We start from the raw sequence: 19615 nt of genomic DNA, 5'->3' as shown, positions 1-19615 counted from the left end.
TCGCTTTCTGTCAAACTTAATGGAGAATATTAATGACCAGTGCATTAATATGAAATCAGATCTATTAGAGATCAAATATTTCACAAAAAAAGGCCAACCATGGTGCATTCGATTTTAGAAAAATTATGTAATGATTACTTGTCTCTCCAAAAAAAAAAAAAAAAAAAAATAGGAAGTAGGCCTTATGGGGGGGTTGAGTACATTTGAGTTCGATTTGAGTAGAAATGCTTTGAATTGAGTAGAAAAGCATTGATGCTTGATGATAAGATGCACTTGGTAGATACAGATTATGTGCTCCAACAATTACCTATCAAAACACTTATCATTTATCAAAACTAAAGGTTTCGGGAAGCATAACGGGATTCAGGAATAAATGTATTTTTTTATCACAACTAACCTATATATTATATACTTTATTAAAGTATCATTAATTAGCATAACTGATTTAATAAGCAAATTGTAAAAAAAAATTTAAGATTTATTTTATACTTAAAAAGGCATCCATGGCTATAAGAATCTCAGAACCTCTCAGTCAATGTGTAATAACTTTGTGGCTAACAGAGAACTCTACCAGGACCATTAGCTAAAGTAGTTGATGATGTTACATAAAAAAATTTCATGTTCTATAAAGCATAGCTGTTTGCTTCACAAAAGTTCTCAGCTTGACAAAAACTACCTCAGAGGAAAGGATGTGTTAATGTTCCTACAGGAAAACAGTATTTAACCACAGTGTGCTAGCTAAACTAAAGTTCTACAGATTAGCTCGGTGTGTCCGAGAAGTTGTGAAATGCTGATTTATTGCCCTGCAATTACTCAAACCGCGATCAATAATTAAACCCGAGGTGTTATTCAGTGCGGGGTCTTTTTAAAGCCCTCGCGTTTGCCAATGTACTCAGTGCGATTTGTACTAATCTATTATCTCTAAAAACACCTCGTGTTCCCCCAGTGTCTAATGATGGAGCTGTCTCTTCCCACTTTATCAGCAGAATCCTCTTTCTCGCAACCTTTAAAGGTCATGATCTGGAGCGCTGGTTTGATAACAATACACTGACCAGAGACCAGAGAGGATGGTAAAGCTTGATAAAATGCATCCTTAGATAGCCAGTCTGGGGCACACACACACACACACACACACACACACACACACACACACACACACACACACACACACAATTTGCACTTCCCTGTAGCTCGTTTCTCAGTTGGTGTAAACTCTGAAGTCACAAGGTATTGATTCATTTTCTATTACCGCAACCCAGACAGCAGTTCCAGAAAGTGATTTACATTAACATGCTCTTTTTGATTAGACAATTAAAAATGTTCATATAGTGACGTATTCTGTACATTTTTCCTCTGAAGGAGTCTCCAGTGCAAGTGTTTTGTAAAGGCTTGATATAGAGTTTCATGCCCTACTTATATAATGCTAATATCTTGGGCAATTATGTTCAATAATTTCAGTGCAATAATAATAATAATAATAATAATAATAATAATTGTTACATGTGCAATAACTTGTTTAACTATCACACATTTAATTTCATGCTGCTCCACATTACATTTCATTTAATATATAACATGCGTATATTTTTTTACATTTTCTTTTTTTTTCCACTTTAATCTTCACTTTCATGTTACTGTGAGCAACTGCAAACAATTTTTCCTATGGGACCAATAAATTATTCTGATTCAGGTACAGGAAACAGCTACGCCCCCTCCCACAGGCCTCAGGTTTTATCCTGCGTTTCCTCTTGGCTACTGGTTTCCTCCCATCATTCCAAAAATACAGAAAATTAAGCAGATTGGCTGCATAAATGACTCGTAGGTGTGTAATAACCTGGCATCCTGTCAAGGGTCAATTCTCTACTGCCTTGATTCCAGTGTTCTACGGGGAAAGACTCCAGATCCACCGAGACCCTGACCAGGGTAGGCAGAAGGGAAGTGTTTATACGTAGTGACCGCTAATAAAAAAAAAAACACTACAGATGTTACAGATTGTATTTAGTTTTATATTCCAATAAAGTGAAAAAAGGAAAACAGCAACGAGATTCCGATAACATAAGTACAACCAGGAAATTGCCTGAGAATCAGCAATCAGGACTAAAATACCATGATAAAGCTGTGATTCATCATTGCGACAGCCCTTTAAAACACACAAAAAAAATATTCGTATGTAACTAAATAGCATCCCAACAAGTATTTTTTATGACTATTTCCTCCAAGCAGAACAACAGAGTCGATATTAGAGCTGAAAACAAGTGTCCTGTCCTGGACCCCACTGAGACTCCTGAGGTCAGGAAATGGCCATAAATGGACTGATCCTCCTACAGCCTGTGGTGTAAACACCAGAGACTAATATGCACTTGTAGGCCGAACTGCTTGCTGTCATACCCACTCACCCTTCGTGCGCTTAGGCTTTTATTCCATGGTGTGATTCGGCCAAGGTGCTGTGTAATCAGCTCTCGAGTGGAGGTGGTTAATGCACAAGTTCACCCACTCCTGCCTCAAGTTTGTTTGCCCCCTGCACTAGGGAGACGGAAATATATTTCAAGAAGGAATTCATAGAAGCGCTCAAAGATAAAAAAATAAAAAAAATAAAATAAAAAAAGCCGCTGCCAGACATGACAATAGCAAAATACTGATGACCAAAAGTATATTTTTGTTTAAAAAGTGAAAGTAGCACAAATCCTTGTGTAGGTAATGAGATGAACAACGGCTTGTTTTTCGTCTGCCAATGTAGTCTTCGACTGGAATAAACATTTTTCCCTTTCCTCGCTCGTCCTTGCATCAAGACCCCCTCTAGTGGTTAGTAAACTTGCATTCTACAGCAATTACAGTGAAGAATTAAGATGTACAATTTTGGAAACACCTTACTTCGGTACATTCCGTTCTGTGCTTTTTTAAAACAGGACTCTTGGGTTTCCAAGCAGTGAGGTTAAAAACACACACAAAGCAAAACCTGCTAATAAATCTTGTGCTTTCATTACAGGCTATGTGAGAAGCATTCCTGGACGGTGTACCTATCAGGAAGTGACATGTGCTACACGGGAAGATAACAGGGTGACCCTAAGTCCTGTATTTGCAGGGAAAGTCCTATATTTCAGTTAGGTTGTAATTCATAGCACTCATTACATTTACACTTAATTCAACACAAGTTGGATCACTAAAACTCACAATGCATAAACTTATTGGAAAGCCTGACTTTTCCAGCCGTACTGTACATGGTTCATCCCCAAACTGTAACCACAAAGTTCAAGCTAAACAACTGTACAGGATGTCTTTGGGTGCGTTACAATTTTCCCGTCACTTGAACTAGGAGAACCAAACCTGTTCCAGAATGTGCACAAAGCCATCACCATGAAGATATGCTTTACATGGGTTGGAGTGGAAGATCTCCCCTTTATAGCGCTCCGCTATTACACCTATTTAACACCTTTACACGTGTTGAAACGCTGACTGCACCCCAGACTTCCTCACCTCACCTACATGAGTACCTCACTTTACTAACACCCTTATGGCTGAAGAAATCTCCACAACCACACTCCAAAATCAAACAGCGAATGTGGATTTAATGTGGAATGGGGTGTATAAAACGCAAATACGAATCTTACGGTCAAATGTCCACACATTTTTGCATGAATAATGTACATTGTACATGTAAATGTACATAATTTAGCTATTAAAAAATAACACAGATTTTCTCTATTTCTATTAACATGTAAAGTGTTGGATGTTGACAAAACCTCCTAGTTCCTGTTATCGCTCGTTACTGCAGTCGTGCGCTAATTTATCTTTGAATAATACAAAATGCAGTTTATTATGATCAGATGAAAACGATATTAAGTGACTATTTGCTGAATATTTGCGGACATTAAAGAGAGAAAAACCATTCATATATCTAGCAAGACAAAAGCAATTTTTCACAATTTCAAACCCGAGTCTCTCGTGAAAAATTAGTCCTGAAACGCGACTTTATTCCAAAGCCAGCCCGCAGTTCCACAGTGGGAGAACATGAAAGCAGAACGCGGGTTTGCATGAGAGCAACTGTGTGTGGATGTTTTAATTTCAGTCAGAAAAGCCAGCAGAGATTAAGTGAGCTGTCCTGTAATTATGCACTCGGCTCATGAGAAAGACCTCTGTGCCTTGAGCGCCCTATAAACACTGCCACATGTGAAAACAGCCCAAAGAGGAACACACGCTCTGCAAGGCCGTGCATTAGCACGAGATGTCGCTCAATATGCGCCGTGTTTATTATCGTTATTATGGTAACAGTTATTCTAGGTGAAGAAAAAAGCTGCTGGATTGTAGGATTAACACTTAGAGCAGAGCATTTGCTGTATAGCAGACAAACAAACTCTGAAACATACGTGATGGGGTCAATAAATAGATCTTACATCGTATAAAGTGAGTCTGCAACTGATTATTGCAATTCCAAATGAGTCAGTTAACACCGAATTCGATTCACAATGGAAAAAGATTCACCTTTTTTGCCTTTTTTTGTGTCTGGTTGGAATAAAAGGAACCAGGTAAATCATTGAAGTGTGTGAAATGGACACCTTTCAACACTTTCATGCTGTATATGTTTTGTAATAATGAATCGACTCTTTTTGTTGAATCGATTCTTTTGAAAATCAACTCTTTTTTCAGAATCGACTCTTTTTCAGGGAATTGTCTCTTTTGAGGAATTCGTTCTTTTTAAACGATCAACTCTTGGTAATCGACTTTCTTTTTGTGGATTGACTCTTTTTGTGTAGATGGCCTTTTTGGGATTTGAATCTTTTTTAGTGGATCGACACTTTTTGGAAATCGTCTCTTAAGAATGGAATCTGTTGTGGATCAACTCTTTTTTTTTGGTAGATCCATTATTTTATTTATATCACTCCTTGTTGTGGACATTTTTAACAACCGACTCTTATTGGATCTACGTTTTTTTAGACTTTTTGGAAATCAACTCGAGTCTTTTTAGTGGATCGACTCTTTTTTTGGGCGGTATCTACTCAAAGCACAAAAAAACCCAAAACTGATTAATGGGCCGATCGCTTAAATTGTCAGTTAGAATAAAGATGTTGCATGTTAAGTTTTGCAACGAAGTGTGAAGTGACTCTATTATTAGAAAAGTGATTGTTGTTTTGTGCCTTCATATTTCTAGAAGCTGTCATTCTGAAGCAGAAAAAATATTTCACTCTGAATGATTTTTTTCCAGGTGAACAGTTTAAAAAAAAAAAGAAGAGGAAGGGTAAACTTTCGATTTTTTTTTTTTTTTTTGTCAGTAAAGAGAACATAATAAAGCTGTTTCCTGAACTCTGGCCTTTTACCTGCAGAGGAAACACACGCACACACACACACACGCACACACGCACACACACACACACACACACACACACACACACACACACACACACACACACACACGTGTTTTCCCTGCATACTGTCTCTGAGACAAAAAAAAAAACAAAAAAAAGCTGCCATGACAACAGTAACAGAAACAAAGCTTCTTCTCTTCCTTTTTATCTCTTTCAAAAGCTGTCCGTCATAAAGCTAATCAACATCTCTGGAACTCACAAACAAAATAACCGTCCCTCAGATTAATTTCTCAATCTCATTAATCTCTTCCCGCCTTCACAATAAATGTCTGCCTGTGACTCCAGACTTTTCTGTCTTCACGATTAAAGGCAAAAATCTGGAAATGACTAGCATTTAATATGTTATTTGTTGTTTTGGGTTTTTTTTGGGGGTTTACAGCTACTTAGCAATAAAAACACAATGTGGCTTGCTGTTAGAGAAAACTGATCGATGCCGGGTTGGTGTGATGTGGCCTCATGTGCACAGAATTACTGTCACCACTCCAAAACTGACGTTCTTCTAATAACAGCAAGACCCGAAATGTCTTAGTTTCTGTACAAACAAAGCCGTTTGCCAACTGTTACATGTATTATTTGGAGTAGATGTGTACAACAGATCATCTATGATTTACCAAAAATCTGTCCTCAGATCATCTCTCTATCTAATGATCTATCTCCCTCTGCTGGCAAAGCGTGAACACTGCAACAAACTCTGATGCTGCAAATACAGGAACTCATACAGGAGTTCATTGAAACTGAATTACGCAAGACATTTCTGAGAAAAGGGATGTTAAAAAAAATTTGTATCATTCCTATAAAGGTCATTCAACCTGCACATGGAAAATAAAAAAGCTACAGAGTGGCTCCGGTGACAGACACACATCTGTATAGGCACATGAACTTCAAAGAAGCGAAACTACATAGTGGTGAGCATTAAACATGAAAACATGAAAGCAAAAAACATACATGATACATTAAATAATTAAAAACTGGGTTAAATATTTGCACTACTAACTAGATTCTGGTGTCATCATACCGTCAAATTCCAGAATGGCACATAATGCGAGTAACAGTGCCGAGTTTTGCACAAACCCATGCTGCTAAATCCTGCAAAGTATCTGCAGTATGATTATGCCATGATCACATGTACAATCTGTGTCTTGAAAGTTAACAGCAAACGTTTATGGCATGGACTCTGTCGGCAGGCGGGATCCGAAAATGGCAAGGGTGTGTGAGGGCTTTATGAGGGTGTGAGATGTTCTTCACGTTTTCCAAGAAGTTTAGGTTTAGAGTGCCTGTGAGTATAGGTTGTATGCTTCTCGGAGAGAAAAGCAGGCTGTTCATGTGCACTTAAAAGATTCCCAAGATTTAATCCTCTTAGCAGGTTTTTACACGTTGAATATTTTAGTCAGCTGATTTTCTGATTTAAAACACTGCCCTTTTGTGAGCAGTATCGTTCTGTTGTGCCTGTGGGGAACTGCTGTGTAACGTCTCTTTTTTCCTGCTTTGAATGAGAGACGGAGTATACAAGGGCAAGTGGAAGCTGATGATGGTAATCGCAGTGTAACTACTTTTGGCTCTGGGCGTATGTGTGTGTGTGTGTGTGTGTGTGTGTGTGTGTGTGTGTGTGTTTCCCTATCAGTCCTGCGGGACCTGTTGTTCACTCTTTCCAACTACATCAGTGTTCCACTTAGCAGAAAAGGAAGCCTGAGCCCAAACACACACACACACACACACACACACACACACACACACACACACACACACACAGACATGGGAAACCAGTCCCCACAAGGTCAAACCTATTCCTATCATTGTGGGGACATTTGGTTCTCACCAACATTTAAAAACATGCCCACACACACACACACACACACACACACACACACACACACAATCCCAAACCTGGATACACACTGACATGTAGGCGGAATGAGACTAAACATTACATCATGTCCCATGACACTCCACCTCACAAGTTCAGCTTACCTCAGACACAAAGCAACAACTTCTACACAAACATCTACATCGTATTTAACATAAAATCCTTCGTTGCCCCAGTTTACCTTTACCAGTGCCCAGTATTTCACTGCTACATCATCAAATGAAAAAAAAATACTTTTCTTCGTCATTCAGTTACGCCTGTATCACAAGTCTGATTAGCATGAGCAACATTTTCAACAAGTTTCCCTGAGCTGAAAAGAAAACTGGTCAATTTACAACTTATGGAAAACTGTTATCAAACAAACCCCATATGTTCTCATTAGGGGTCGCACAGCAGATCATTCATCTCCATTCCCCCCTGTCCTCCACATTCGCCTCTTTCAAACCAGCTACCTGCATGTCGTCCCTCACCACATCCATAAACCTCCTCCTTGGCCTTCCTCTTTTCCTCCTGCCTGGTGGCTCCATCCTCCATTCTTCTATCAATATACCCCATGTCCCTCCTCTGCACATGTCCAAACCATGTAATTCATGCCTCTCTCTCCTTGCGTCCAAAACGCCCTACCTGCACACAGTCCCTCTAATAAACTCACTCTAATCCTATCAAGCCTCATCACTCCCAATGAAAATCGCTGCATCTTCAATTCTGCCTCCTGTGCGGTTTCTTATACCATAGAACTGTTGGCACACAAATGTATAGGATGTCTCTGGACGTGCAAATATAACATTTCCACTTCACTTGAATTAGAAGACCTAAGTCTGTTCCAGCAAGACAATGCTCCTGTGCACAAAGCCAGCTCCAAGAAGATATGGTTTATAAAATTTGAGTTGAAGATCTTGAGTGGCCTGCTATAGAACTCTGACTTCAACACCACTGAACACCTTTGGCATGAATTGGAATGCTGACTGCACTCCAGGCCTCCTCAACTCCCCTACTGTACATCAACACCCTTGGCACAAATCTTATAAGCACACTCCAAAATCTACTGGAACATCTTCCCAGAAGAGTGGAGGTTATTATAACATCAAATGGGGACTAAATGTGTAATGGGATGATCAAAAAGCACATACGAATCTTATCAGGAGTTTTGGATTCTGGTATAAATGTATCTTTTTGGAGCTGAGGTCTTTAGGGACAGAACAATCTGTTCTCCACGACAGCCGCCCACCTAACGTTAAAGTGTTTATGTTTAAAGATTACAGTTGGTCACACGGTTCCTAAACCACATCAGCGTGCCTGGGTGATATCCTTGTATTTTGTTCTCATCTGCAAATTGCAGGTTACTATAGGGTTTGAGCACACAATAGTGCAAGAGCAGGATCATACACATAGACCAGGCATAGTATTATGACGTTATATCATTATGACTGTTAAAGTGAATAACACTGATTATCTGTTCATCATGGCACCTGTTAGTGGGTGGGATTTATTAGGCAGCAAGAGACCATTTTGTCCTCAAAGATGGTGTGTTACAAGCAGGAAAAATGTACAAGCGTAAGGATTTTGGCGAGTTTGACAATTATGATTGTGATTTACAAAAATAGACGACTGGGTCAGAGCATCTCCAATACTGCAACTCTTGTGGGATGTTCCTGGTCTGCAGTGGTCAGTATCTATCAAAAGTGGTTTGAGGAAGAAACAGTGGTGAACTGGCGACAGGGTCATGGACGGCCAAGGTTCAGTGATGCACGTGGGAAGCAAAGGCTGGATTGTGTGGTCCGATCCAACAGACGAGCTCCTAGGGGTGTTACGGTACACGGAATTGGAAAAAACGTTTTTTTAAGTCATGATTCGGTTTAATTTCGGTAGTCAGCAATGTTTTGGCAGCAAACACAACACATTATTCTAAAGGTGGTCATAATGTTATGCCTGATTGATGGCAAAGGTATGCCTGATCGTAGTATCAGATATTAGACACTGAAGTGTAAATGTGAAATGATAAGACTCGAATAAGAAAACGATCATTAGAGTATAGATTATGTCTGATTTGAGATGCTTAATTTTTTGTTCGGATTTGAATCTAGAATGCAATATAGTGCTATAGCTACCAGTTTATCTTCCTGGCAAATCAGATGGGTGGAGGGTGTGTAGCAGATTTTAGCACGATTAGCATTTTTTTAGTTCAATTTTGCCATCCGTTCATCCATTTTTACATAAAAGCTATAAGCTTTCCAGACTTTCCAGAGACCGAAAGTTGTGGTTAAACAAATATTTAGGAGTTTATGGACAATTGTTTGTTAAAAATATCATTTACATAATTAAATCTGTATGTGAAGAGTATACACAACTCTTGAGAAATGTTTTGACTTGGAAAAGCGATCAGAAAAAGGAAAGACACTGTGTTCTGACACCATGAATGTGCTCATAATCCAATAGTCGCCTTAAGCGCAATTCATACCCAGCTATCGGTTCTAGCACATGCTGTATCGGTGTGAATCATGACTGGGAGGACATAAGTCTTTTCAGGATGAAGCCTGTGTAGAGCAAAAAAAAAAAGAAGCGAGTTACTGATGATAAGGCAGCGTAGGCAAAAATCCACCTGGTGCTTTATGACAGGCTTTTTCATCACAGCTGAGAGAGCCCATGAGCTTCTGTGTCAGTTGACAGGTGGTGAGGAGAAATAGAGAGAGAGTAGAGAAAGAAAGAAAGAAAGAAAGAAAGAAAGAAAGAAAGAGAGAGAGAGAGAGAGAGAGAAAGAAAGAAAGAAAGAAAGAAAGAAGAAAGAAAGAGAGAGAGAGAGAGAGAGAGAGAGAGAGAGAGAGAGAGAGAGAGAGAGAGAGAGAGAGAGACTTACATACAAATCTAATCTAGGGACAGCTGCAGATCCAAAATTAGAGAATTGCCAACATTATGAATGGCATTAACAAAGTGTAGGAATGTGTAGTTTTAAAATGAACCCTCTTACAAACGGAACTTCCCTCTCTTTATAAATCCTTTCGGTTCAATCAGAAAACAGTTGTAGATTTAAACCTTTGGTAAAAGAGGTGCTGTAGGCCACAATATGAGGCTTTTTTTTTACTAGGCAGTAAAATAAAAAGAATTATCAATAATCTCATGGTGTCCCAAAAACAGCAAATCTGGACGTTTTATACCTGTTATTCAACTTTTTTTTTATTATTTTTACAACCAATTGGCTGGTTAGGTTGTTAGACAGAACAAATAAATCAATGTAAACATTATAGCTAAAACCAATATCAGAGGTTAAGAGTAAATTCTTTGAAAACTTCTGACCAATCAGAATTGCGAATTCAGCAACGCCATGGTAGAGTTTTATTCCATTTAGAAGTAACGCAGAAAACACGGAAAATGAGCATTGAACAATATTGTGATAGCCAAGCTACTGTGAAAAAAAAACTAACATTTATACTACAATATTATTTATTACTGTCTATTGATCAAATTGGTCGAATCATATATGTGTTTGTCGAGCGGAGGGTGGAAGGCTGGACGATAACAAATAAATAACTTCAAAAGATCCACACTGGAGACTGGATTTGCATTTGACATGTCAGCACTTACTGAATAGCATTTACAGTATATATCTTTACAGTATCTCCCAGATATTGTTAATTATTTAAATTGGTAAAAGCGGTTCATCCACAAAATGTTACCCCAAAGTTGCAGGATGTCCTTACTTGAAGTATAAGACCCAAATTTGCTCTAGCATGACAATGCCAATGTGCACAACCCCAGCTGCATTAAGATCTGGTTTACATGCTGATGGCATAGAGCAGTGTGCTTATATTTGAATAGCTGTAGATAAGTACATTTTTGTCGTTACATTATTTTAAGTGTAATATATTTTAACTTCCAGTAGCCTCAACCGAATTTTTTTTTTTTTAATGAGTGGTTGGTGTTTTTACCACTCAAGGGGGGGAGGTGGTACCTTAGTTGTTAAGGCATTGGACTCTACATCAGAGGGTCACACAGTTCAAATCCCAGCACCACCAAGCTGCCACTTCTGAGCTCTTGAGCAAGGCCCTTAACCCTCAACATGCTCAGTTGTTAGTCGTTCTGGAGAAGAGGGTCTGCCAAATGCCATAGAAATGTAAATTTAAAATGTCTTCACAGTCTCTACCTCAAATACCTGCTTTCACATCCTTATACACTATTGCTATGAAAGCAGGTAGTGTTTTCATAGACGTTTGTTACTTGATGGGAAGTGATACAAAAAAATTAATCGTACAATTATATCTCCGAAATTATTTGTTTTTGTGTTTCAGTGCCATGGCACAGCAATACCCAATTCATCTTCATTAATTCATCAATTCAATTCAATATCCTTATAATCATAAACTTATATAGGCAAATGTTTGTGGACACCTAATTTTTAGATTTGTATGGGCTTTTTGAACATCCCATTCCACTTTTCGTGCCATTTTGGGACAAATTTCACTCCAACCATGTAAAAACTACAAGTTGTCTGAAAGTGGATTTTACCAATACCAAGAGCCAGGTTAAATCGTACTACCTGATAAAGGATTAATCAAGTGATAAAAAAAAAAAAAAGTACTGAACTTTATTACAAAAAAACAGTACTGAATCATGAAAATGTGTTAAATTAAATATATATGAATATATGAATTATATTATAAATATTAAGGAAAATAACATACATGCATTCAAACTGAAACCAAAAGTTAACACTTCAAATAAATAAAAACAGTTACATCCAAAGTGAATTTTAAAAGACACTTTAAATAAAGAGCATGTGGTGTCAGTGATTCGCCTCTAAAGGCTGCTCTTGTACTTTATAACGCAACCCGGAAAAACTATCGGTATACATTTTTGCTTATAGCAGATAGTTCCATCAATCGTCGATTAATCGGCAAAACCAATGAATTAGACGACCTCTAAACAAAATCATATATTCATCGAGCTGGTGTTGTGCACTAGGGCATTGTCAAACTGGAGCAAGCACCAGATCAGGGAAACCTCACCCATGGGTGTGATGGTGAGGTTTTGAAGCTTACAAAAAAGAAATACATTTAAATCTCTCACTCCAAATGTCGACCCAAAGTACATGCGGCTTGATGTAACTTCCACCATGAAGCTGCATCAGTAAGGGGGAGTTTCCCCAGCATTCAAACCGAGAAATCTCCCACACCAATGAAAGTAGGCATGCAACAATGACATAATGACCTGTAATAAGAAAAGTTGCCTGGGGTTTTCCTGTAGAAACTTCCAAAAATTTACACAACTCAACTAGTAAATCACAATGGCTATTCTGATAGGGTACCTCATAAGAACACAAATTATGCATTTGTGGAAGTTTATATTCTAACACGATAACAATAGCACACAAAATAGAGGTTAGTGTGTGATTTTCTTTTTAGTTCTCAAGAGGAAATTGTGGAATCCCTGCTATTTTTACTCATGAATTTCACTTTCATGACTCCTCTATGGTATTTCAGAAACATCACCTGACTTTACTTTCGATTCAAACAAACAAACTAATGAGAACATTTCAAAAAGCAGCACTGCTGCTTAAGCTTAAATATAACTTGTCGAATGTTAATACTAGAAAATGCATCTATATTGAATTTCAAGACTACCCTCTAATAATTCATCTGTAACAAGATGCTGATGCTGGAGACTCATTCCATTAACGTTACATAAACATCTCCTTGATGAAAAGGTCACCATAAAATATCTATTATATACTGCATACTTATATACTATATATATATATATATATATATATATATATATATATATATATATATATATTTTTTTTTTTTTATGAATTACTCTTGTAATGTTTAGAAAGAAAGAAAGAAAGAAAGATAGATAGATAGATAGATAGATAGATAGATAGATAGATAGATAGATAGATAGATAGATAGATAGATAGACAGATAGACAGATAGACAGATAGTTAGATAGATAGATAGATAGATAGATAGATAGATAGATAGATAGATAGATAGATAGATAGATAGAAAGATAGATAGATATAGTTGTAGAACAGGTACACTGACAAAGTGTGAGGTAGAGAAAAGGGCCTTCAGGCATGCAGGTGTATCCGTAATTGTACAAATTCCAATCCAGGCTCTGAACATTCCTTCAGTCTACGTTTATGGGAGCTTTCATGATATTTGGTCACCCTCTATGAAAAAATTTAAACACGATCATCCTAAATAAAAGATTTCAGTAAAAGTAGTTTGAAAGGTTTAGGAATAACAACGGCCCAAAATTTCTAATGTGGGTCAAAAGGGGATTTTGGACAGTTTGAACTTCAGTGTTGGGAAAATCAGATTTCTGTTTCAGTTATTACAGTAAGTAAGATTAAGACCTGTGGTGAGTTTTATGCCTGCAGCTTGAAAGCTATAGGAGGAGTAGAGTTTAGACTCTGAATAATAATAATAGTAAGTGGAAGAAGATTGAAAATCAGAACAGACTGTAAAATGACAGAGATGTACAATAAAATGAGGGCATTCATGTAAATGGTGTATAAACATTGAAAAGGTTCAATAATAATAATACCAAGATATATCCATAGTTAAATAGAGAATATATAAATATATATATATATATATATATATATATATATATATATATATATATATATATAATATTCATAATCTTGTACGAGACTTAGGAGTCAGGCATTCTGGAGACACATTCATGAGCACAAAAACGTATCTAGGAAGACTTTAATAATCCTCCCTCGTCACTAGCACAGCTCCCCAGTCACACCCGGTTAAAAGAGATTTCTGAACACTTTCAGCTGGGATTAGTACAAAGCTTATGATTGAGTACGCTCGGCTGCTTCTGTCTCAGCTCTGGGGTCATTTAAGCTCTGTTAGAATAGACAAAAAAACATGGACGTACTGTCCAGAGAGAAAGCCTGAGACATGCACACTTGTTGATAAGGCAACAGGTGAACAATCAGCCCAGATCACACATGTGACCCCGAGGCTTACAAGCTCATCATATCTACTGACATGAGCCAGGCTTCTGCACAAGACATATGCTGTGGGACCTAATTATAAACGAGGGTCATTTGATATCATATCTGCATTACATTAACTGTAAGTTTGCTGTTTAATACATGCACATTCTCAGTACATGAGGAATCTAATGAGGCTTAGGTATGAGATTATCTTATAATGGCACCAATTAGGCTGAAGGTTTATAGGTATCAGAACAGAATTATCTACGGGTACCTCGGCACTCCTGTAGATAGCAGGAAAATTCAGCTAGCAATGGACAAATCATGGTTGTTCTAGAAGACAGGCATAAAATGTTTAATAGGCTTATGGCAATGTAAATTGAGATTTAAATACAGAAATCGCATGATTAATGAGAGATACATATGAGCTTGTTACCAGCATTTAGCAAGCTAAATTATCTTTTGTAATCTAATAGTATGATTTGAAAATGCCCAATTTCCAAACAAAGCACAATGCATGCATAATTTCGAATTTTAAATAAGGATAAAACTGAATGATATTATTACTACAGTAAATTAGATTAATGATATATGTATATGATGCGCGTTTCCAGGTATCTTCACTTCTTCAGTGTTCAACAATTTACAACGTTACTCAAAGTAACTGAAAGATACCTTCCCGTTTGATTTCCTATTATATATTATACAGCGTTTGTCAAAAGTTTGGAAAGTCTTTATGGTTTTTGACAAACTAGGTCATTTGACAGTATGAAGATTTCCTTTGACCAAAACATAAATATAAATGTACAGATGCTAAACCTTATTTTCAACGAAGAATCCTCCCTTAGCATGAATAACAGCTTTACACACGCTTGGCATCCAGACAGTTCGTTTCTCCAAACATTCAGCTGAAATACTTGAAATACTGAAATGTCATGCCTTGCCAAAAAAAAACCTGCTAAAGATGTTCTTAGCTAGCTGGAGATATTTTTCTGACTTTGTAATCCAGTTCATCCCAATGCAGTTCAACTGGATTTAGGTGTAGTAACTGGGTAGGCCATAACAATCTATAACATTCCAGCTGAATGTTTGCACCCTAGATAATGTTTACAGAGCTCAAATGTATGATTCGGCTCATTGTCTTGTCGTATAGTGAAGTTGGTTCCAATGTGGGGGTGAAACAGCTTGCTGACGTCATCTCTCCTGTTCTCTGGCTTACATATGTTTTTCTGCTTGAGGCAGATATGTCATATTTGGCCTCATCTGTCCACAGAGCTTACTTTCACTCATTCATTGTCCAGTTTTTGTGAGCGTTTTTTGTTGTATACCAAGTTTGTTGCATAGAAACAAAAGAAACAAGCATGTGTGTCATTAAAAATTAAAGACTAGGTGTTTCCAAATTTTTGACAGGAACTGGAAAAAAATCTTTTTAGGTATTTTCCTTATCGTTCACCAACTTAAAAAGTTACTCTGCATAACTAAAAGGTGCAGTTCTCTATTTATCATTGGCTGCTGTTAAATAGGAATATTGTGTTCAGTTGTTGGTGTATGGTTATATATAATTTTACAATATCAACGACCCCTAAAATATTAAGGGCCTATATTAACCTCTATATTAACCTATTTAAATGAGTTTAATCATCATTTGCATCTTTAATGGTTTAATAGGACATTATAAGCAGCAAAAGTGTTTTGTGGTGGTCTATAACGAGATTCAGGGTCAAAGAACCACGACCACAGTGGCCTTGAAGCCTACAATTAGAAACAAGGTGAAGCAGACAGCACATGTCAGTGAACCTTGCTGAACAATCCAGCTCACAGTGAAGCGACATTTCGCAAGGTGATGCTACGTTTGCTCCTGTAAACGGAGATCCCAAACATCTGAGTCGCCAAAAAAGTAATTAAAAAGTGAGTGTATACAAGGAAATGGCTGGCGAGATATTGATCTAATGTGTTTTTGGTGCACAGACAACAGGGTGTCTGTTTATTATTATTATTATTATTATTATTGTCATTGCATAGTACAGGGAGACAGCAACCAAATGCAGTTTAGCATCTACCAAAAGTGCAAATAGTAGCATTTGTTCAAATTGACAAGTGCAGATAAATATGTAAGTATATGTACAACATATAAATATATGTACAGTAAATAAATATAAAGTCTATAGCAGTAAAGAGATGTGTAGACACTTTTGAAAATTACAAGTAAATAGTTATACGTCTACGGCAGTGAAAAATGTGCAGACAATGTTGTAAAGATACAAGGAGAAGGTTATAAGGTTATGGCATTAAAAAATGTGCAAAAGCCGAATAAACAAATACACTAAATATATATATATATATATATATATATATATATATATATATATATATATATATACACGTAAATGTGAATTTTACGTAATTTTAATTTAATTATCATAAATAGATAAATAAATAAATAAATAAATAAATAAATAAACAAACAAGAACAGGAAGGCAATTAATGATTTAGTTCTCTAGTTAGTAGTTAATGGTATATATTATTAATTCTTTTTGCTTGAAAGTGTACTCATGATTGTGTGTCTCTATTCTGTTTATTATCAATGGGAATAAATCTCATGTTTCCCACAATTTCAGCAAATTTATTTACAAATAGTAAAGATGTATATTTCTTACCCGGATAGTTCATGGCTCCCGACCCCCGTCTGCATGGAGCAGGATTTGGTTTTTTTTTTCTTTAATTATAACAGGAAATTATTAGAGTTTATCCAGTTCAGCTCTTTCAAAGTATATATTTATATACTGTAACGATGAATCTGGGCTAAAAGTCTACTAATAGCAGCCCATTGTAAAATGTCCTGATTAATTAAACGTCTTACGGAACTAATAAAAGAGTATCTTAACAGTGATCAAGTAAACTCAACACGCATGTTATCCTTTTGGTTACTTTTCCTGTCTTTACTCCTTTTCCGCACTGCTGGGACACGCGTGCACGCCTCAACGCGCGCCGCCGACATAAAGGGGCGGGGCCTCTGTTACAAACCACGCCCACAACATAGGAGCTTAGTGTGTTACCACAGGCGGTCCACCTAAACCTACCCTGTTTAATGAACCTTTCAAACTAAAAACTAATATATCAACAACGTCTGCGTTATTAACATAGAAAAAGAAACAATATTAATCAAATAATCCAGTGCTTAATAAAATGCAATTAGTCATTTCTTTTCTATAACTTTTCTTTTACCAGAAACAATCTCTATATATAGTGCATGGTTTAATTGTCTGTTTTTCTTATATTTTGTTATATTATGTCTGTATTTTCTCCTGCACTGATAGCTCCTGTCACCAAGTCAAATACCTTGTGTGTGTAAATATACTTGGTTAAAAAATTATTTCTGATTCTGATTCTGATTAGGCCCATTTTCATAATATTTTAATAAAACTTCATACATTTCACAACTAGATTTTCAGTGGTGTCCTTCCTGAATCACTCCACCTCTTAATACAATCATTTTGATGCCACGGCTATAGAAACCATCAGAATTGTAGAGAAACGCAGTATAACAGAGCACTGCATCATCTTATGCAGCAAAAACGAATGAATGAACACAGTTCAACAAGTTTTCATTCACCGCAGTCACTGCTGCATCGCCACATGCATCATCTTTAGCAGATGCATCAATATTAACCTCATAAAATGACCCCGGGTTTTCTGTGCATTTTTCTACATTGCGGTTTTCCCAGGGATTTTGATTTGAAGGCAAATTGGGTGTTTTTGTGCAAAATTCAGCAGTAAATAAACTTAAGTATAAATGGTTCATGAAAAAGCTTAACAACCATTTTTAATGATTTCGGCTGACCTTCCCCTCATGATGTCCAGCTTTTCTTGAAAATCCACCTTGAAAATATAATTGTAAGTGCATCTGCAACCAAATCGATTTCTGCTCCTTTTTCAGCTATTGTGGAATAATAAAACAGCGATTAAATTCACAAGAATATATTTGAACTCGTGCAGTTTGCTACAGATGCGGTTTGCGAGCTCTGACCATCCATCAAAGCATGTGAAAATGCAGACATAATTGAACGCCTGCTAGATGGCCTCCATGTCTCAAACTCGCAATCTGATTAGTTAAAACCTTCAAGAAACGTGGATTGTAAGCTACAGGGCACCCGCAGTGTACATTATGAAGGGCTTACGGCAGATACATTTGACCCCTGGTAACGTGTGATGTAGCAGCTAAGATCTGATTGGACAGAAACTGTAACCTAAAATAACACTTGGTTGCACTGCTCCTAGAAGCAGTGAGAAATATAGAAAATTATTGGGACTACTGGGAATAATTAAATACATGTTCACGGAGAAAAATATATTAAAACGTAAGTCAGTGATTTTGATTTAATGGAACGTATGCATCTATGTAGACATACATTTGGTTTTTTAATGTATTTATGTATTTGATTGTTTATTTATATTTAATTCATTATTTGTGCTTACATTATTCATTCGTATTTACACATTGTTTGTGGGCAGGGTCTTATGTTAGAAACCTAGGGTAAATGTTATTAAACATATCTAAGGAAACATTTTGTAAACAATTTTGTATTGTAATTAAGTTTGTAAAAGTATTTTTTTCACACTTGCCCCCAGCAGTGTCAAACCCAAACATGGCGACGCAGGGGGTGTGGCCTAATACACAAACCCCGCCCACATTAGTAAAAAAAATGCAATCAAAAGAACTGGCACTTTAAATAGCACTCTACTTGGCTATAAAAACAGTGCTAGATTATAATGTGATGATTAACAGTTTTGCCCCCAGCATTCTATTGAATATAGCAGCACTTCTCACGTCACTTGATAGAGAAAATTCTTATAAATGTATTTTGCTGCAACGTTTTGAATTTGCTTAACAGGTGAACCACAGCGTCATGAACTTTAACAAACACGTCTCTGCTTCCATCTTGTGGAAATACACGGAAACTACATGACTGAACTCTGTACTGCATTACTGTCTAATGTGTGTGCACTCATGCACCATTAACACAAAATATGTCACCCTTTACAGGGGTAAAAAAGGTTTGTGTATTTATATATTTAAAAAAAGGACAATAAATTTGGGAAAATAAATGCAAAACGTGCAAAACTTCAGAAGTAACAAAACAACTGGCGTGTATAAAGAATATAAATAAAAATAATACGAGTGAGTAATAGTAAACTGATTAATAGTAAAGTGCAACTTGATTAATGGGTAAAATCAATGATATGTGAACACTGTAGAGTTTAACTGTATATCCCAAATATATATTTTCTCCTTTCTGTTAGCCAGTGTACCCAGGAAGCACCACTTAAAAAAAAAAAAAAAAAAAGATCTCTGATAAATCATGATTTCATAGTTGAGTAACAGCCAGTATTAAATAGTCATCAACACCAAGACTACAAGCTTATAACTGCTGCTC

General features: G+C 36.8%; 1 protein-coding gene across 1 annotated transcript in view; it reads right to left on the bottom strand.

Annotated features, from left to right (window-relative positions):
- The window catches only part of arhgef3 (Rho guanine nucleotide exchange factor (GEF) 3), an 82937-nt gene extending 65788 nt beyond the window's left edge, over positions 1 to 17149 (bottom strand). Inside the window, exon 1 of the mRNA XM_046875375.1 lies at positions 16838 to 17149. Within this exon, the coding sequence (XP_046731331.1) occupies positions 16838 to 16872 (35 nt within the window). The 5' untranslated portion in view covers positions 16873 to 17149. The remainder of the gene's footprint in view (positions 1 to 16837) is intronic.
- Between the last annotated feature and the right edge of the window lie 2466 nt (positions 17150 to 19615).

The sequence above is a fragment of the Silurus meridionalis genome, chromosome 19, assembly GCF_014805685.1.
Source record: "Silurus meridionalis isolate SWU-2019-XX chromosome 19, ASM1480568v1, whole genome shotgun sequence".
Lineage (NCBI taxonomy): Eukaryota > Metazoa > Chordata > Actinopteri > Siluriformes > Siluridae > Silurus > Silurus meridionalis.
Note: the sequence above shows the minus strand (reverse complement) of the source record. Positions and strands in the feature narration are given on the sequence as shown.